The sequence below is a fragment of the Chrysemys picta genome, chromosome 3, assembly GCF_011386835.1.
Source record: "Chrysemys picta bellii isolate R12L10 chromosome 3, ASM1138683v2, whole genome shotgun sequence".
NCBI lineage: Eukaryota > Metazoa > Chordata > Testudines > Emydidae > Chrysemys > Chrysemys picta.
Genome location: NC_088793.1, coordinates 103,812,327 through 103,833,514, shown reverse-complemented (window position 1 = coordinate 103,833,514; position 21,188 = coordinate 103,812,327). Strand labels below are relative to the sequence as shown.

Here is a 21,188-nt window from a genome sequence, read left to right as displayed (position 1 = left end):
GTCTCCCCCATAAAAAACTGTATAGTATAGGGTAAAAGCACACAAAAGACCAGATTTCACAGGAGGAGACTGGATTTCACGGTCCGTGACATGTTTTTCATGGCTGTGAAATTGGTAGGGCCCTATATATAACCAACGAAGTGTGGGGCCTTCCTTTCAGTAAGCTGCTACCTGTGATATGTGTCTACGGCAACATTGGGCCGGAGACAATAAGGAGCTACTTCTTGCATGTTAATGGGTCTTCTGCAGCGTCAAGTAGTGGTCTAATTGGATGGGAAAGGGTTGGGGGGACCTGGACTTGCTGGTGGGGGGGCTACATGTTGCGGGGAATGTGTGAGAAAGAGGCCAATTTGTGGTTCACTATTCTGTCACTATTTATATTCACATCTTCACTACACCTCACACACTGGTGTCATGATATTATTTAAAAGATGATGTAGTATATTGTTTGAAATCTAAACACACTGGGCATTAATGTCACTGTGAATTTTTATACCAACTTTGTAGCTGGAATTATGAATACTCTCTGATATTATGTCCTGGAGACTGTAAAGGTGACAAAACAGATTCTTCTATATAAAGGGTAAAGAAAATATGGTAGCAGATGCTCTGTCCAGGAAAAAGGGATCTGACCTGCTGCCTCTGGGTCACCCAGTGGCTAACCTTCCTGCAACTGTGTAAGGGAGGAGGTGTGACCCTAAGAGCATCCCAGTGCCAGAGGGCAAAGGGCTCATTTGTATCAGGTAATGAATTTCTGCTGGCTGCTCAATTCAGTATACCCCAATTCACGGTGGTTATAATCCGTGTCTGAAAGGTGTCATGTAAGATGTCCTTGGAAAGCTAATAACTCACTGATCATTAATATTCTTGCGTGATGTATGTATGCAGTCTGTATTGAGAGCTATGGATATATGCTGGAATGATGACTAACGTGCTTAAGCCAGGCATGTCAGGGGAGTTGGTAAACAGGTCTGCTCTAGACAAAGGAATATGTATTTGCTTCTCTGATCAGCCCAAGCGTCAGGCACATACGATGAAGGTCTATTTGCATATTAGCTTTATAGCTTTGTTTGCCTAATAAGTGGGGTCAGAGGCAGCAGAGAAGAGAAACTTTGGGCTATAAAGATGGGGGTCTGAACCTCAAATGATAAGCAATTGAATCAACTGATTATATAAAAGTTTATCAAGTAAGGTGTTTTATGAAAGCCAATGACACGTTGGTGGTTAATGCTGTAAAATGTGTGTGTTAATACTATATATGGAATTGGGTACTCATTGATATTAGACTTTACAGTCTGTGCCTAAGTAAAGGGAGAAACATGTCTCTCCCAGACAGGAGGAAACCTCACAGCTATTTACCTGTCTCTTATGTAAATTAAACATGGTGGAATTAAAATGATTGGAAGCCCAGTTTACATACAGGTTGATGGGAAGCCTACAGGAAGGGGAGAAACAGCATGAGGCCATCCTGCCTCTTGATAAAGGTAATTGAAATTTGGAAGATATAAGCAAGAACAGAAGCCATCTTTGGCATCCATTACTAGACAGATACAAGAGAACAGAGCTCTTGCATGGTGAGAAAGATGGGTCCTTCAACCAAGGGGGGATTGAAGTTGCTGGAAACTGAATATGGGTGAACTAACTGCTTAGGCAAAGATCTTTTGCCTAGGAAGACAAGGAAAGCCAGCACCTTGTACTTCTGTGGAAGGTCTTGACTGAAGAAAAGACAGCTTTGGCAGGGAAGAAGGACCCCATCTTTCTCACCTTGCAAGAACTCTATTCACTTGAGTCTGACTAGTGCTGGATGCCAAAGATGGCTTCTGGTTTAGTTAAGTTTTAGACTTTTAGATGCATATCTTCAGTTTTATTTGTTTGTAATCCTTTCTAAATTTATTTTCTTTACTTGGCATCACTTAACCCAGGAGAGGGCAAACTATGGCCCGTGAGCCAGATCCGGCCCATCAAGGTTTTCAATCTGGCCCGTTGGATTGCTAGCCCCTTGGTGGAGTGGGGTTAAGACAGGCTCCCTGCCTGCCCTGACCCCGTGCCACTCCCGGAAGCGGCTGGCACCATGTCCCTGTGGCCCCTGGGGGAGGAGGGACAGAGGGCTCTGTGCGCTGCCCTCGTCTGCAGGCACTGCCCCCTGAAGGTCCCATTGGCCAGGAATGGGGAACTGCGGCCAATGGGAGCTTTGAGGGTGGTACCCACAGGCAAGGGCAGCGCACGACAGAGCCGTCTGCCCCACTCCACCCCCAGGAATCACTGCCGGACATGCTGGCCACTTCCGGGTGCGGTGTGGGGCCAGGGCAGGCAGGCACGCCGCTGCCACCCTGGAGCCGCTAGAGGTAAGTGGTGCTGGGCTGGAGCCCGTAGCCCAAACCCCCTCCTGTACCCCAGCCACCTGCCCTGAGCCCCCTCCTGCCGTCCGCACCTCCCCTGCACCCCAACCCCCTACCCTGAGCCCCCTCCTGCATCCTAACCCCCTGCCCTGAGCCCCCTGCCGCACCCCTCCTGCACCCCAGCCTCCTGCCCCAGCTCTACATTCATGGCCCTGCATACAATTTCCCCACCCAGATGTGGCCCTCAGGCCAAAAAGTTTGCCCACCCCTGACTTAACTTATGTCCTATTATTAATAAATTTGTTTCATTTTAATATAAACCAATTCAGTGCTGTGTTTGAGGGGAAAGGTGTATTTATCCCAGTTGAGTTAATAAGCTGTAATATGCTTTTGTCTCTTTAAAGGCACAACAAACATTATTTCTCTGAGCTGTCCAGGAGAGGACTGGACACTCCAGGACACACGGTTTGGGGGAAATTTGGGACTGGAAGTGCGGTAGGGTCATCTTGCTGGTTATAACCAGGGCTGGTAGGAGCTAGAATGGAGGTGTAGATAGGTTGCTGGGATCAGAGCTGCTGAACCAGGCCTGTGTAGCACATAGACACTCAGAGTGTCATCTGCATTCTTGTAGGCTAGCTGTGAGTATCCCAGGCTCATAGCTATAGCTAAAGCATTGTAAGGCACCAAGGGTTGCATGGCAAGTGGTGACACAACTCTTTACTGGTCTGGATTGTGCTCTCAAACTCTGTGACAGAATGGTGGGGCAGAGACACACTAATCTTCTGTCACATGTTTAGTGGCACTCGAACAACCATATAATAAAACTGAAGGGTTTGGGACGTAGACCACGTATGTGATTTCTCTCACTGGCCCTATTAGCAACTACACATTGCAAAGATTATGCTAATTCTACTATAACAAAATTGTAGGAGTGGAGAAGAAGCACTGAAGAATTACAATAGTGACCCTATGGTCTAGCGGAAAGACCACTGTACTGTAACTGTTCCTTACTCTGCCACTGGGCCTGCTGGATGATCTTGAGGAAATCACTTCACCTTTCTACTGTCATTGAATAATTACTGTCTGACACCTTCCCCTCGCCCCCTCCCCCCAAATTTACACAGTTACAGGAAATTAAAACAGAAAAATGCCTAAAATAAACATTGATACTTGGTCAAAATTATATATGTAAAAAAAAAAAAAATTAATGGTGCCAAGTCTAATTATTACCTACACACAGGAGCATATAAGCTAGGGTGACCAGACGTCCCGATATTATCGGGACAGTCCTGATTTTAGGGGACTTGTCCCGCGTCCTGACCTTACATTGGTTGGGACGTCTGGTCACCCTATATGAGGGGGACCGCGGCAAGCCGGCACCACTCACCTTTCTTCCCTGGGCCCTGGGGCAGCGCGCAGCTGAGCTCCCGGCGCGGCAGTGCCAGCCCACGGGCCCGCCGCCAGGCCGGCAGGAGCCTGCAGAGCGCAGCCCTGCCCCTGCCCTGGGCATACAGAGGGGCAGCAAGGAGGTCTCACTCCCCTGCGTGCTGCAACGGGGCGGGGCTTATAGATTCCGGCAGCAGGCAGCGGTCACTGGGCAGAGAGCCCCTCCCTCCCCTCGACCCGACCCTAGGAAGGGGCCAGAGGAACTGGGAGGGACCTGCCTGCAGGATGCTTCCTGGGAGCTGCTCCAGATAAGCACTGCTGGGCTCACCTGGCCCCCGGGCAGGTCCCTCTGGGGGGGCTCCCCTCAGACCCACTGCCCTGAGCCCCCACCGCAGTCCCCCCTGTGCCCTCCACCCTCAATCCACTGCCATCAGCCCCTCTGACCCTGTTCCCTCTGCCTCCCCCACAGTCCCTCCCCTCCCCCGATCATCTCACCCGACCCACTGCCCTCACCCCCACCCTGACCCTGTTCCTTCAGCCTCCCCCGCAGTGTCCCCTCTGTGCCCCTCACCCTCAATCCATTGCCCTCAGCTCCCCGACCCTGTTCCCTCTGCCTCCCCCACAGTCCCTGCCCTCCCCCTCGATCATCTCACCCTGCTGGATGTGGAAATCTGTCCTGGATTCCAGGCTGTCGTTAGCCCCTGGGGCAAAAGATCAGCAGAGGTTTCCAAAGGGAAGTTTGCAGCCTTTGCTCAGACCCAAACATTTTCACTTAAAAATAAATAAATACCCAACCCATCCTGACACCCATCTGCTCTGTCCAGTTTTGCTGTTATCCCTGTTGAGGCCAAAGTAGTTTGAAAAATTAAAAATCCTTGACACCGTTGTGTTGCTTCCCCCTGTGTTGCTCGTTAATCTGATGGACCTGCCGATAATGAATAAAGATGAATGCCCTGAGAGCAATGTGCCAGGCAGACAGTTTGTCAAGTAGGAAAGTGAATGCTGAAGCCCTCACAAAATGCAGAGGCTTTTCTTAACCTGAGAACTGAAAAAGAGCCAGATACCCTGCATGGGTTTGAAAGTGACAAGAGCCTAGCGACTGACCAGAGCAGCACCAGGTTTGAAGTGACGAGAAGGGTCTGTGTCATGACGTCTGCATTTCCACTGAGGACTCTTCCATCGCCAGGGTAGCGCTGGTGCAGGTCTGCCACCCGGCACAGCAATGCTGAGAGGTGCCAGTGTAGACCCAACCCACTGCCCTCAGCCCCCACCCTGACCCTGTACCTCAGCCTCCCCCACAGTCCCCGCTGTGCCTCCCACCCCGAACCCACTGCCCTCAGTCCCTGCCCCCCGTTCCAACAGCCTCCCCCACAGTCCCCCTGCTCCCCCCCAACCCACTGCCCTCAGCTTTGCCCTACCCCAAATCTCTTCTTCAGCCTCTCCCGTCATCCCACCCCCATTGCTCCTCCTGCTCCCCTCTGTCTCATCCCCTCCAGACCCTGTCCCTCTCCCCAACCCCTGCCCCTCCCCAGCCCAGCCCCATTGTCTCCCCTGCCCCACTCTACACAGCTCTCTCTACCCTGTCCTATTCATGCTCCCCTCAGCCCCTACCCTACACCCCCCCCAGTCCTGTCCCATCCCCCTCAGCCCCTCCCGACTCCCCCAGTCCCAGTCCTGTCCCCCTCAGTTCCTCCACCCTGCTTCCCCTCTTCCATCCCCACACACCCACTGACTTCCTCGACCTCCCTCCCCCCAATCCCACTGCCTGGACCCACCCCCGTCCCACTCAGGACATGCAGGAAAAAGAAGCAATGGGCTTAAATTGTAGCAAGGGAGATTTAGGTTAGACATTAGGAAAAACTTCCTAACTGTAAAGGTAGTTAAGCATTGGACAAATTACCTAGAGAGGTTATGGAATAGCAGTCATTGGAGTTTTTTAAGAGGTTAGACAAACACCTGTCAAGGATGGTCTAGTGTTGTTATTACTCAGTCCTGCCTCAGTGCAGGGGTTTGACTAGATGACCTGTTGATATCCCTTCCAGTCCTACATTTCTGTGATTCACACTGAATTGCCTTGTGCCACTGTCTAGTAGTAGTGGCACACAGTTCTCTGACATGCAAGTTTATAAAATTGTAGTTAATATACAGTTTAGAGCATAGCAGTTTTAAAGCTCTGCATATTCAGACCAACTGAGCTGAAAATTGTGATCTATAGCATTCAAAACTATTAAGATGTGGGCTGAAATAAAATCAGCATGAATTGCTCAACAAAATCAATGGAATCAGCATTGCGCTGCTGTATATTGTAAAACATTACAGTGAAATCTTGCAAGTATTGCATAGCACGCCGCCTTGCCCAAGTGGTAACTAAGCATAACATCTTCCTGTTTCAACATTCTTAACTTGTATCCCAGAGCTCCTAGAAGATTTTTTTTTTCAAACACTGAATGCTGCTAAGTTATAAGTTTTAACAGGTTTTTTTTCTTTTAAACCACAGCACTGAATGTTATTCTAAAATTGTTTTCCAAATATTCTTAAACTCCCAGTTTATCCCCCGCTGATGTTCATTGTGAAAAGGATTGCAGGTCTAATAGTAATATTTGGCACTTTTGTAATTCACTGTCCAACATGTGTTTCGTGCCCTCCTCTGGTGGATTTTTAGAGGATAACTGTATAGCTACCAGATAAGGGAGTTATATCTTGAACTCAAGTAGTAGAAGCTCATGCTTTTAAGTCTGGATGGCTCGGGTTCAATCTTTGGTGACTAGCTATGATGGAGGTTGCTACACTTATAATCCCTTTAATCAGAGGTTCTGAATATGCTTTGTTGTAGGCAGAGCTAGCCTATAGTTAAGCAACCGAAAATTTAGAATGGGAAGTGTTGAAATGTTGGGAAGCCTTATAATTTTTGCCAGTCTGGAACGAATATCCCATCTGAGGGATGGGGGCGGGGAGAGAGGAGAGTGAGACAGGACCAGGAAACTGGGACAAGGAATCCAGAGCGGTAGTGGGGGGGCAGTTGAAATCAGATGAGGAGCTGGGGCGGGTTAGACAGCAATAGGATAGACATAGACTGGAGGGGACGGGGAAGAAGGGTCTTTGACTACTAGAGACCACTCCATTCAGGAGCCTGGAATAGACCCAGGATTCCTGAGTTTCATAGTTCCTCTTCTGTCAGCAGATTATCTGTGAAACCCAGTGGCAAAAAAAGTGTCTCATCCCCCTATAGAGCTGATCTATCACATATAGGATGACAACCTACTGCCTCTGCCATCACTTACTCCATTAGCTCAAGTGGCAGAAGTCTGTGCAGTGGATCTAAAGGTTCATCGGCAGGGTTGGAGCCATGCGAGTTTCACGATGATTCCACATGACAGAATTTCTGGGGCAGTTCAGTTTTGATTTTTACAAAAATACCTGGGGAAATGCATACAGAAATAGGGTGACCAGATGCCTAAATAGGGGAATCTCAAGCAGGAGTAGAGAGGTTATTTTATCTCTGTATTTGGCACTGGTGCAACCACTGCTGGAATCCTGTGTCCAGTTCTGGTGTGCACAATTTAAGAAGGATATTGATAAATTGGAGAGTGTTCAGAGAAGAGTCACAAGACTGATTAAAGGATTATAAAACATGCCTTATAGTGATCGACTGAAGGACCTCAATCTATTTAGCTTAACAAACTGAAGGTTAAGAAGTGACTTGGTTATAGACTGAAAGTATCTACATGGGGAACAAATAGTTAATAATGGGCACTTCAGTCTAGCAGAGAAAGGTAGAGCATGAGCCAATGGTTGGAAGTTGCAGCTAGACAAATTCAGACTGGATATAAGGCATACCTTTTCAATGGTGAGAGTAATTAACGATTAACAATATACTAAGGGTCATGGTGTTTTTCTAAAAGCTATCCTCTAGGAATTATTTTGGGAAAGTTCTATGTCTGTGCTATACAGGCAGTGAGACCAGGTGATCACCGGATCCCTTCTGGCTTTAAAATCTCAGAACTAGGTACATCAATTCACATGCAAAATTCTCATTGAATTCAATAGGTGTCCTTGCCCTGTGGCTTGTGGCAGGGGCCGTACAACCCCTCTCGCAGCTTCTTAGGGCCCCCTCTCGCAGCTTCCTAGGGCCCCCTCTCGCAGCTTCCTAGGGCCCCCTCTCGCAGCTTCCTAGGGCCCCCTCTCATGGCTCCGTGCACCTGTGTCTGTCGTCGTCCTCTCCCCGCTCGCCCAATGTGTCCTGATACTTCACTCTTGCGATCTGGTCACCCTACCAAAAAAAAAAAAAATTAATGGTGCCAAGTCTAATTATTACCTACACACAGGAGCATATAAGCAGCAAACCTAGGTGAGAACTGCAACTGTCTAAATGACCATTAACTCCTACCAGCAAACATTTCACTTTGTTTAAAAAAACCTAGGAAATTAAATGGCAAAATACATCATTAGCACAGAGTTACATTTGCCCAGTGATAGCTCATGCCCTTTTAGAACATTGATTTCAGTAAAGTCTCAGACTTCTGAAAGTCAGGAAGGCAGAGTTAAGGTAAACTCATGCAACCTTAATTTTGCCCTCTTTGAGCGATGCCCCAATATGTCCATAACACACATGCTCCTACTCTTTCTTTTCACTGTCATGGACAGCTGCATTTGCTGAACACCCAGCCTGCTGCCTCAACAGAATACAACACTTGTGATATTTAAAAACTACTTCATACTCTTTTTATAGCCCCTTCATACTTGCATGTAAGATACCACCTTAACCTATTTTCCCTTGCCCATCATTAAAGCCACAGATGGCTCTCATATCTGGCCTTACTACTAATAGTATCAGTGCCCTGCCACTTACACAACCTATACAATTCTGTATTGAAACGATTTAGAGTGGAAACTCAAGGTATATATACACCTCTTTCCTTTCATAAAACACATGCGGGGGAGAGGACTCAGACCCAGATCTTCTCATATTGCACTCGCAGCTCTGTGATGCTCCTCAAACTAATCCCCAGGTCTCCTAATATCACAGTCACAGCTCTTTCAAGCTGCTCCACCTTATTCCTCTTCCAGTGAATCTACACCTAACACAGTGAATGCAGCAAGAGTGCATGCGAATCATTCTCAGTCCTATTGTCACCTCCGTGGGTGTAGAGTTAAGGTTGCATAGGCATTTACTGGCTTTCAGAAGTTTGAGTTTTGCTGAACTTAATGTTCTGGGAGGGCATGAGCCTTAAGGGTAACCTTAACTCTGCTTTAACAAAGTGTTTTGTCATTTAATAGATTGAGCTCCTTGAGTTTCTCACTATAAGGCATATTTTCCAATCCTTTAATCATTCTCATGGCTCTTCTCTGAACTCCCCAGTTATCCGCATTCTTCTTGAATTGTGGACATCAGAACTGGACACAGTATTTTAATGATGGTCTGCACTAGTGCCAAATAAAAAGGTAATGTAATCTTGATACTGATATTTCCCTGTTTATACATCCAAGGATTGATTTAGCTCTTTTGGCAACAGCATTGCACTAGGAGATCATGTTCAAGGGATTCTCCACCATGAACCCCAAGTCTTTTTCAGAGTCACTGTTTCCTAGGATAGAGCCCCCATCCTCTAAGTAGGACTACATTCTTTGTTCCTAGATGTATGACTACATTTGTCCATATTATTATTATTATAAATGTGTATTATCATAGCATCTAGAGAACCTGGACCCCATTTGCTAGGCACTGTACAAATATAGAACAAAAAGACAGCCTCTACCCCAAAAAGCTTTCTCATTTTTGTCTAGTTCCCTCTTTTGAAGTTAAATGCTATTGTGGTGTGTTTCTTTGGTATGTTTCCTTCTGCAAGGATGTTAAATTTAATTACATTATGGTCACTGTTATTGAGTGGTGCAGCTATTCTCATCTCTTGGATGTGCTCGTGTGTTCCATTTAGGACTAAATCAAGAATTGCCTCTCCCCTTTTGGGTTCCAGGACTAGCTGTTCAAAGTAGTAGTTATTAATGGAGGGTCCTATGGCACCTTTAAGACTAACAGAAGTATTGGGAGCATAAGCTTTCGTGGGTAAGAACCTCACTTCTTCAGATGCAAGGCAGATGCATCTGAAGAAGAAGTGAGGTTCTTACCCACGAAAGCTTATGCTCCTAATACTTCTGTTAGTCTTAAAGGTGCCACAGGACCCTCTGTTGCTTTTTACAGATTCAGACTAACACGGCTACCCCTCTGATAGTTATTAATGGTGGCTAGAAATTTTATTTCTGCATCCCCTTCTGAGGTGACATTTCCCAGTCAATATGGGGATAATTGAAAACCTCCATTATTATTGCGTGTTCAATTTTGTAGCCTCTCAAATCTCCCTGAGCATTGCACAGTCACCGTCACTGTCCTGGTCAGCCATAGGCAGTATGTTTCTGCTGCTGTACTCTTATTATTCAAGCATAAAATTTTAAAATTTTTATCTATAGAGATTCTGTGGTACAGTGTGATTTATTTAAGATGTTTTACTATATTTGAGTCTATGCTTTCTTTGACATGGAGAATTATGTTAGCCGATGTTGCCAAGCTAACATTTGCATGATATTAATAAGGCTTCAGAAATGATGCCTAGTTAATTACTCTCTTGACTAAAGTACCCCATTGAGGCAAATGAATAAAAACCTAACACACTTTTTGGTTTTACATAAATAATAAATGGTGATGAATAGGAATAGTTTGTATTTTTGAGCTATTTTGTCATGTAATTCTGGGTTGCAGTCTTGTGAAATCTCAAGCTAAGCAGTTACCCCTGTGAATCCTTGGATGGGAAACCTCCAAGGAAAACATGGTGTGCCTCAAGATGGTGCTGGAGCTTCAGCAGCTTGGCCAATCAGTGTCCAAGATCAGTGTTGGGAAGCATTTTGCTGTGCAGATGCTATATTTCAGGTGAGATGTAAGCAAACAAAATCTGAAGTCATGACCATTTGTGATCACTAAAAATTTCATTTCACTTTTTGCAAGAGGGTAAGGGAGCTAGTCTGATCAAATTCTAAATTGTGTAATAAGGTCCACCTACCTAAATTCCTCTGTGGTTCATATTGGATGCGGAATTCTTCAGTTTCAGTAGTGTAGCATTTAACAATAGACACACACTTCTGCTTTATTATACCTTAGGTGTGGCTGCTTTTCTGTGGCGGCTGCAGGTATTTTTTTTTTTTTTTTGGTGCATAACCTATACAGCCCTTGGGATCTTTCAGGACAGAAAATGTTACATAGGGCTACCATATGTCCGGATTTCCCCGGACATATCCGGCTTTTCGGTCTATAAATAGCCGTCTGGGGAGGATTTTTAAAAATCTAAAAATGTCCGGGATTTCCCCCTGGTCGGCTATTTATAGATAGAAAAGCGGCGGCCAAGCGCCGCTGGGCACCCAAAGCTCCTTCCCGGCTCCCCCCATCCCCTGCAGCCTTACCATGCTGTCCGGCCCGCAGCTGTCTTCCCCCTCCTCTCCTCCCCTGAATGCTCCGTCCCCTGCTCCTCCCCCTCCCCTGCTTCCCGCGAATCAGATCTTCGCGGGAAGTCTGAAAAGAAGCAGGGGCAGGCGGGAGGCAGCAGCAGGTAAGCTGGGGCGGAGGGGGCGCGAGGAGGAGAGCTCCGGGGAGGCGCGGCCCTGGCCAAGCGGCTCCCTCCGGCCCTGGCCGAGCGGCGCCCGGCTGCCCCCGCGGCTCCGGCCCAGCTTGGACCCCAGCACCCCCAGCCTGGACCTGGCCCGGCTCGGGCCCTAGCACCCCCAGCCCGGACCCGGTCCGGCTCGGGCCCCAGCACCCCCGGCCCGGCTCGGGCCCCAGCAGCGCCGGCCGAGCAGCTCCGGCCCGGCCCCAAGCCCCGCAACCCCAGCTGGAGTGCAGCCCGATTCCTGGGCTCTTTAAAGCCGGCCCTGGTCAGGGGACAGGGAGCGGGGGTTGGATGGGTCGGGAGTTGGGGGGGGCTGTCAGGGGGGCAGGGGTGTGGAGAGGGGTTGGGACAGTCAGGGACAGGGAGCGGGGGGGTTAGATGGGTCTGGGGGGGGCTGTCAGGGGGCAGGGGTGTGGAGAGGGGTCGAGGCAGGCACATAGCAGAGGGGGTTGGATGGGTCAGGAGTTCTGGGGTTCCTGTCGGGGATGAGGAGCAGTTGGATAGGGTATGGGAGTCCCCGGGGGTCTGTCTGGGGGTGGGGGTGTGAATATGGATAAGGGTCGGGGCAGTCAGGGGACAGGTAGGGTCGTAGGGTGTTCTCAGGAGGGGGCAGTCAGGGGACAAGAAGCAGGGCGGCTTAGATAAGCGGTGGGGTCCTAGGGGGCAGTTAGTGGCAGGGGTCCCAGGAGGGGGCAGTCAGGGGACAAGGAGCAGGGGGGGGGGGTTGGGGGTTCTGAGGGGGGCAATCAGAGGGTGGGAAGTGGGAGGGAGTGGATGGGGGTGGGGCAGGGGTGGGGCTAGAGCGGGGCTCCTCTCCCCCCCCCCCCCCAGTGTCCTCTTTTTTGCTTGTGGAAATATGGTAACCCTGTTACAGAAGTATGAAATACTGAAGCAGCAATACTACACTATCTGTTTATAGACACAAAAGACAGTGATGGACAGTACATTAGTTGCCATTCTGAAGATTATTTTTGCTACCTGATGAATTTGAAAAATGTAGTTTAAAAATGATAGTTTAAATGAGAAAATCTGCAGGAAGAAATACAGGACATTTTAAAAATCTCTGGCTACAGACTTCTGTTTCCCTGATTATATCCTGGTGTCTGGAATATAATACTGTACTGTATTATGTGGTGTTGTCATTGTTGGTGGAAAACTGCTTTATTAATCTATGTGCTAGAAAAATAATAGATTAAGGAAAACTCTAGCTTTAGTCATTTTGGGATTTTCTGATTGCTGAACTTTAACACAAGATTAAATCTCTCCTATTTTAAAATGAGATTATACAGGGTGAACATCCTTGTTCTTATCCATGTTGATTAATGGGCTATATTTAGACTTCTGATACCGGGTTGATTAAAGGCTCTGTGTCAAATGTTATGTAATTCTTCCTTCAGACTACAGTGGATAAAAATAACTATAAATATTATGGGTTTTAATTTTGTTGTCATGAAAGGGATAATTTATTTAGCAGGAGAAGAGTGGTGTGTAGAGAGATGTGTGGTCTTCAGTCAAGCCTGGTGGATCTGTGCAATTTATAGCACTCAAAACAAAAAAGTGGCAGTCAGAATACTAGCCTAGCCTGTAGAGAAGATGATCAGCTGTGGACAAAATTAATTTGCTAGTGGCCCTTTTTTTCTTGTGTATTTTTGGATACTAATGAAGGTATTTCAGCCATTAGACAGATACGAAGCAGGTATGCGCTATGCATATTTTATTGTATTTGGTCCTGTGTGTTACTTCAGTTGTTCCTTTTTATAAAGTTGAGAGTACCCACTTTCTTAGTGTTCGGTCTCTTGAGAGGATAAAATCAATCACAAAAAGTATCCTTCCCTACTCTCCAAAAGACAAAAGTAATTGATAATATGCTGGAGTTTATAGTTTAACAGTGTTTTGGTTTCTATCTTAAAGTAATAAATGTTTTCTATTTCTGTCTGAGTCTGAATTTGAATTGTTTGCAAAGCAGCAGTATCCTGTTGAGACACATACTTTATAGTGACAATAAATCTAACTTTAGTAATATTAAAATTGATTTTATGTAACTAAAAAAACCCCCTAAGACATGATTATTTAAAAAAACATTTTCTCTTGTTTTCATTTCTTTTAAGTGTTATGACCATAGGAATGCATAGTTTAACAATGACATTAAAGTAGTTTTGTTTCTGAGCTAGAAATAAATGATTTCTGTTGGGGGGAAAATATTGTTACTAGCTGAGAAATGACAAGCTACATGTTTTTTACAACAAAAGATGCTCCCCGCAGCCCTCCCATGTAAAGCCACTTCTGGTCATCCCTGCCAATTTCAAACAGCTTTCAGAATGTAAAGAAGTTGGTAGGGTTCCACCTATCAGCAAGAGGTAGAATTGGTATAACTAGATATTAATGCGTAGCTTCTGTTTCTCTCTTTTTGGTTTCTAGAGCTGTGCAAATATTGGAAATTTGGTTCATTGGCAGTTCTGAAAAATAAAATAATTAAAAAAAAAAACCCTTAAATTTTTTTGTGTGCATATCAAAAAGTCAAATTTCATTTCGGTGTGATGAGCATTTTAATTAATTTATTTTTTATTAATAAAAATAATATTGAAATGAAAAGTTGTTTCAAACTGAAAAATCAAAACACTTTATTTAGAAAATGTCAAAACAAAATGCTTTGATATTTTTCAGACTTTTTTATAATTGTTTCAATAAAAAAATGTGTTTTAGTGTTGCTTAATTTGCCGTGTGTGTGTGTGCGCGCGTGCCTGGGGGTGGGAGGTGGTTGGCCAATAAATTTCACCCAGCCCTATTTAGTACATTATGACAGTTCAGTAATTGCTAGAATTATGCTTGGCATATCCACTCAAGTTTCTTTTAGAACTAATATACCTCACATTTTGTAAAAAGGAATTTAGGACCCAGTCCTATGATCTTTATTCCACCAAAGCTAATGTTGGCTTCATTTGGAGAATCATCTGAGTGAGGAGGGTGTGCAGGATTGACTCTTAATTGTTGTTTTTTTTAAAGAGTGAATCTGTAAAATCTCTCTTTAGAGCATGCCATAAATTAAAGGGAAATGGAGTCTATTTCATTCACTCTGTTTATATGGTGAGGAGTATTTCTTGCATTGTTCCATATAAATTGAATTGAATTTTAGATTTATTCAGATCAGTGTTTTATTTTTTTTAGTCTCAGTATTACTAACCCAGTCCATTCAGGCCAGCATAAATTTATAGTATAAATTCTGTAACTTAGTTTTGTTGATTAAAATATTCTGAGTGTTGATGTGTGTTTTGCAGAATGCTGAACTTTGAGAAAGAAAGGTGTAGTGTATTGAACCATTCTTAATATAGGACTGAAAATGCCACCAGGTAAGAACTTCTACATTTTTAATTTCCAAAATGCATTTTATTCTTAGAATTGGGTATTAATGTTAAGTTACTTCCACCAATTGATCTTTAGTGATCCCTTGGATTAATTCTTGGTCAGTGCTCACAGCTGTTTTTATGTTATGTTTTGTTTTATGAACTTTTTTTATTTAACATTTGTAGGGTTTATAAAATTGATACTTAATATGTGAAGCAATGTATTTGAGAATTGTCTTATCATGTACAATAGATAGATGATTCTACATATATTGCTACTTTGAGTTATCTTCATCTGGTTGCCATTGTAAATGGGAACTTTTTCTCAGTTTCACGAGGTAAAATAAAAGTCTTGATTAGTGTAATTCATCTATGGTGAAAATGCTGCCCTCTGCGCCTAAAAGTGTAATCAGGTGCTGTTGTAATTAACCTAATTATTTGAGCCAATTTTTTAACTTTTTTTCCAGCGGAGAGTGAGGCAAAGGCAAAAACCAAGGTTCGCTTTGAGGAAATATTCAGGAGTCATTCTGGGCTAGCAGAAAAAAAGAAATCAAAGAAGCAAAAATTTCACTCTCATGAGAATATTGTGGTGAGTTTGATAATCTGAGAACAGTGATTCTGCTTGCTTTGGTGGAAAAAATCTCATCTCTCTCAGCAAAGGAAGTATACTTTATCCCTCCCCACAAAAAGGAGATGCTGTAAGCTTCAGCAAGTACTATGAAAAGAAAACATAGTGTTTGCTTCATAATAGATACCTTTCGTTTTTAATGTATGACTTTTATTCATTATTGATGTCCATGCTGAACAATAAGCATAAACCCCAGTAGTTTACAACTTACTGTGACCTTGATATACTAGTAATGTAATTCAAGGTTAATGTTAAATGGTGCCTCCTGGCATGCCTATAGTTAAAATTGTGTCAACCTATTCTGATCACCACGTTTTTCAGTAGAATTTTGGAGGCCATCCTTCAAGCTTTCCAAATTCACATTAACTTCAGTGAGAGTGTCGTGTGAAGGGCTTGCAGGATCATTCCCACAGTAATACTAGTAGTTAGCTCTTAGAGCAAATACCTCATGTCTGTGAATTTTACAGATACTTATCAGTTGTCTAGTTGGTAACAGAGGTAAATGTCAACTTCATTAAATTTTCCAAAGCTAATATCATGAAGATAAGAATATGCAAACAAAATGACATCAAACTAGAACTCCCTCTCCTCTTTCCCACTCATTTCTCTGCTTCTGAACAGCACTGAATATGACTCTTCTCTCCTCCCACCCTCCAGGTTGTTGTCATCTAACATCCACCCAACTCTTTCCCCACAGCCTTCCTCTCTTGATTTTGATTCATGGCGCTCTTTTCCTCTACTCGCAATCATTTGTGTTCATAGAATCATAGAACATTAGGTTTGGAAGGGACTTCAAGAAGTCATCTAGTCCACCCCCCCTGCTCAAAGCAGGACCAATCCCCAGACAGACTTTTACTCCAGTTCCCTAAATGGCCCCCTCAAGGATTGAGCTCACAACCCTGGGTTTAAAAGGCCAATGCTCAAACCATTGAGCTATCCGCCCCCTGTTTTCTTCAGCTTCCATGGTGATGGTCCATCTGACCCCTTAGCTCAGTGGTTTTCAACCTTTTTTCATTTGCGGACCCCTAAAAATTTTTGAACAGAAATCTTAGACCTAGTCTGTGGACCTCCAGGGTGAAAAACACTGTTTTATGGTAATGACAACCTTTCATGGACTCCTTAAACATAGTCTGCGGATCCCCAGGGGTCCACAGACTACAGGTTGAAAACCACTCGCCATCACCTCTTCATTCAATTTGCAACCCTGATCAACACTCCCACTCACTAAACTGGCCACTCATTTGACTTGGATTCCACCAACCACTGCTCTCATTTATCTCTCCGTTGCTGAGTAACCCGTCCAGCCAGTAAAAGCTGGCAAATTACAGGAACATCAACACGCTCTATTGGTGGCACAAAAAGCTGCCCGTGGCAGGGCTCAGACCTTAGTTCCTTAGACAGCTCCAGCCTGTACAACCTTAATATATGCCACTGGTACGAATGCATTATGATACCATCTTTAATTACATGATCACATATTATTTTTTTCACAGGACCCCTGCTTCATTCAGTGCACAGCATGGATGGTACTCACTCAGTTGGTAGCTGGTCAATATTTCATTTTATTCTCAGCACTCAGTGTGTGGCCTCAGACCTTATTGCATACCTTTCAGAGCCTGTTCTGAATACAAAATTATTAATTTCCTCGTGGGCCTTTTTTGGTGCTTATCACCATGGAATCAGAGTGCTTCACAAATATTAATTAATTTATTTATTTTCAAAATACCCCTCTGAGGTAAGTTATCATCCCCATTTTACAGATGGGGAGCAGAGCACAGAGAGATTAAGATCAGAAGTGTCCACTAATTTTGGGTGACCAACTGGAATGCATCTACCAATAAGGCCTAAGGACTGATTTTTTTTCAGAGTATTTAGCATTTTATAGCACTTTATCAGTTTAGAGTACGGCTTGCATTGACTTCAGAGTAGGGCCCAGATGTCTAAAGTTGGTCACTGAGAAAATTAGGAACACACAAGTGACTTGCCCAGCAACACACAGGAATTCTGTGGCAGAGGCAGGAATAGAATCCATTTAACCAGTGTGGCAATTAAGTGCCTTAACCGTGACACCATCTTTTTATTACATACCTTCCAACTTCTACAACAAATGAGGCAGAGGTCCTACAGACAACAATTTCCTTCACTGCATAATACTGATCCAGTCCCAAAGCACTTTTTACTGAATGAGGCAGGGGTCCTGTGAATAGAATAGTATGTGATCATGTAATAAAAGTCTGTATCATAATGCATACATACCAGTGACATGAATTCAGGTTGTACAGACTGGCGCGGTCTGAGCCCAGCCACAGGTAGCTTTTTGTGCCACCAATAGAGTGTGTTGATGTTCCTATAATTTGCCAGCTTTTCGGGGACAGTGTTTGATATAGTTAGGAGGAGCTTCTGTTTTGCTAAGAGTTGTGGCTAAATGTAAGTGGACAAAGGGGTTTGTTGTTCAAATTAGGGATATAAGTGTGCGTGGGTGCTGTAGATGATGAACTGCACAAAGTTTACAAAAAATGTAACACACCAGTCAAAATATCGCAGGTGTGATTTTTTTTGAGATTTCTTCAATGGAACACTTCTTACATATCAGGATAATTTTAGAAAATCACAGACATGTAAATGATTAATTCCAAGTTTATTTTCTGAAAGAAAACTGCTTCCTCAGCTACAGAGAAGGAGTAAGATTCTGTCAAAGACAAAACAGTGACATAACCTTGACTATGGTGTCCCTATTGTTTCTCTATAATAATTTGTCTGGTAAATAACTTCATCCATTATACTTCATGGGTAAAACCTGCTCAGTAAAAATGCAGATAAGGAGGTGGGGTAATCCATCCAAAATCAGTTGATGTTTCTGTATGCTTTGCCTTTTTTTGTTTTGTATGTAATTTGCTGCATTTTTTTTAGCCACTATAAAAATATTTTTCCTTTCTTTCCTTTATCTGTCACTCTTATAGTTACCTGTACATAATCTGCCACATCCTTTTAGATTGTTGGCTTTTGTATGGAAAGGATGTTATTGGACTAACTAGCAGGAAAAGGTTAAATTCATATGATGATGAGTATTTTCATGATTAAATACTACATCGTTTTAAGTACTCTATGTAACTAAAAATACAGACACCTACTGACAAGATGTGTGAATACAGGGCTGGCCTTAGGTTTTTTGCTACCCTAGATTAACATCATTGCATGCAGTCCCATTCTCTATCCTTCCATTCATTTACCTCCCACTTTTAATAGAATTGCTTAATTTAATATTTTAGCATGCGTTTTTTACATTACTATGTCTGGGTTTATACTTCTCTTTCCTTTCCTTCACTCCCTTTTTCTTTATGTTGACTCTATGTTGGTGCATTTTTTCTCCCACTCTCTGTTTATCCCTCCAATTTATTTTTCTAGTATGAATAATAATTCTCTCTCTCTCTCTCTCTCTCTCTCTCTCAACCCCGCCCTTCTTTTTTTTAACATCTCCAATGCCTTTTCTACCTCTTTTTGTAATCTCTCTTCCCTCCCTCCCCCCCATTGTCAGTCATGGCCAAAACAGACTTCCTCCTCATCTCAAGGGTAGAGGGGAAGGTTTGGCAGCTAAGATAGCTGAGGTGAAACTTGTGATGGAGGCAGATGGCTGGCAGATAGGGAGTAATCAACTTTTCTTGGTTAGCCACATGAAAGGTCAACCGTATCCTTCTCTCACTCTTCAGAGATGGATTTCTAGAAATCAGAGATTCTAAAAGTGTGTTTGCCTTTGTAGCTACATGCTTTGCCCCTGTCTAGGGTTGGGCCTTCCTGCTTCCTTCCCTCCTTCTCCAACCCCTTTCACAACCCCTCAGGATGACATTTAGTGGCATTATGTAGACAGACCAGATGAATATTTAAATGTCATGTTCTTATATAATGTCCTTAGGTATTTAAAAAAAAATTACTTAAAGGAACCCTATCAATCTAAAATTGGTTTGTCTTCGATTTTTTTTTTATCTGCTATTCTTACAAGTAACACCTGTGATAGGGGTTCTCAACCTGGGGTTTGTGAAAAGGTGTCAAGGGCGCTTTCGCCACTGTGCCCTTCCTAGCTAGATAGGAAGGGAGTCCCAGGATTGTCTTGCTATTGAAAAATAGGGTAATGGCAAGGAAAAGGTTGAAAAGCACTGAAATAAAATATTTGTACTGGAAGAAATCAGAGGGGAAAATATATATTTTAGTTATTGGTTTTTTTGTGTGTGCGCATCTGAAATCTCTTTCTGTATAGTTAGTTCTACTATTTCCCCCTGTGTAGTTAGTAACACCTCAATCCTGCAATGAGCTTCACTTTGGCAACTCCCTGAACCCACTTGGAGCCCAACTGACTTAATAGGAGTCCCACACAAGCTCAGGGATGTACCTATGTGGAGCTCAGTGCAGTATCAGGCCTGTATTAAGTTTGCTGTGTTGTCTGTGTGGGTTTTTCATTCATCCATAAAGGAAGTGAAACCTTAAAAGTTTTTTGCAAAACCACAAAAATTGACAGAGGGATTCAAAGGGCGTGAGTATTATCTGAAAATACTTTTAACTACGTTTTTGAAAGTGGACTAGATTTCAGGTTGACTCTGTCCCTTTAATAAGAGTTGTTTATTAATAGAATTTTTTCCATAGTTTTATAAGAGCTGTCATCTTAAGAGTTGTCCGTTGTTAAATTTTATCAAGTCTGTCTTTTCGGAAGTGATTTTCATTGCCAAACTTTGGCACGCTGCTCATGGTAAAAAGGAATCCAGACAGGCATTGGCACCTCTAACATTAATATTTATATTCGTTTGAGACATGTTTTGGTTCTGCATTTCATTTCTGCAGATCTTTCAAAATGTATTACATTGACATATCATTACGGAGTAGTCCTGTTCATTGAGGTAGTTTTGAATTTTACTGTGTGGTGAATATATACGTATGGTGCTTGTTTTAAAAAGAATGTTGGAAGTACAGATTTCAAGCTGTCCAAATACAAACACTTATTTTAAACATGAATGATCTGTTCCATCTGGTACTTGTTAGATTTAAACAAGACAATGATTAGATGACGAATATCATTTTTATATTTCACCATATAGTGTAAACTGATAATGTACTAAACTATTTTTATTATTGTAACATTACATATGATATATACTTAAAATTATGTTCTCTGTTTTTATTTCTAGCTTGACACCTTTAGAAATAATCTTGATCTAGCTAAAGAAAGTGGAAATGATGAGGTAATTATAAACAACACTTATAATCCTGAGGAAAAGAGCCCCCGGTTTACAAAAAACAAACTAAGAGACAAAGCCTCAGTTGCAGAAAAAATAAACAATGATGATGTTAGTGGAGAAGAAAACAAGCAACCAAAGTCTAACAAGAAGAAAAAGAAAGCAGTGTTACAAGAACAATTTAATGAGGAGGAAAAGGTATCTGAAACTAAATTGGAGAGTTTTGAAAAACAGATTACTGATTTGCCAAAGAAAAAAACAAAAAGTAAATCACAAACAGATGCATCTCGTCAAAAAGGTAACAACAAGATAAAAAGTACCTTGCATGAAGCGAGAGATGTTACTGAATTAGAAGAGGAAGAACAGCTAATTCAAGCCTATCAGCTGCAAGTGGCTGAGGATGAGGCAAATATAATTAAGGAGAAAATAAGAAAAAAACTTAAAGAACAGATGTCTGAATTCACCTCCAGTGTTCAAAGCCAAAAAGTTGTATTGAACAATGAAGTGGGCAAAAAGAAGAAAGAAGTGCCATTTGTATCTGAAGCTGAAACAAGGTATAGTGGTAAATTGTAATCAGTGCATGTATACATCTTAAACAAAATGTTTGATTTTTAAGATGGGGA

General features: G+C 43.2%; 1 protein-coding gene across 8 annotated transcripts in view; it reads left to right on the top strand.

Moving 5' to 3' along the window:
* The window catches only part of AHI1 (Abelson helper integration site 1), a 185,851-nt gene that overhangs the window by 2,740 nt on the left and 161,923 nt on the right, over positions 1 to 21,188 (top strand). For 5 of the 8 annotated variants that reach the window (XM_042848183.2, XM_042848185.2, XM_008176763.4 and 2 more), the window contains exons 2-4: positions 14,650 to 14,721; positions 15,183 to 15,304; positions 20,518 to 21,119. In XM_042848183.2, coding sequence (XP_042704117.2) covers positions 14,712 to 14,721; positions 15,183 to 15,304; positions 20,518 to 21,119 — 734 coding nt within the window. In that variant the 5' untranslated portion in view covers positions 14,650 to 14,711. Of the gene's footprint in view, positions 1 to 624; positions 744 to 9,084; positions 9,168 to 10,511; positions 10,645 to 14,649; positions 14,722 to 15,182; positions 15,305 to 20,517; positions 21,120 to 21,188 lie in introns of those variants that run through there. The other 3 variants (XM_065588699.1, XM_008176756.4, XM_008176751.4) reach the window with 3 other exon arrangements.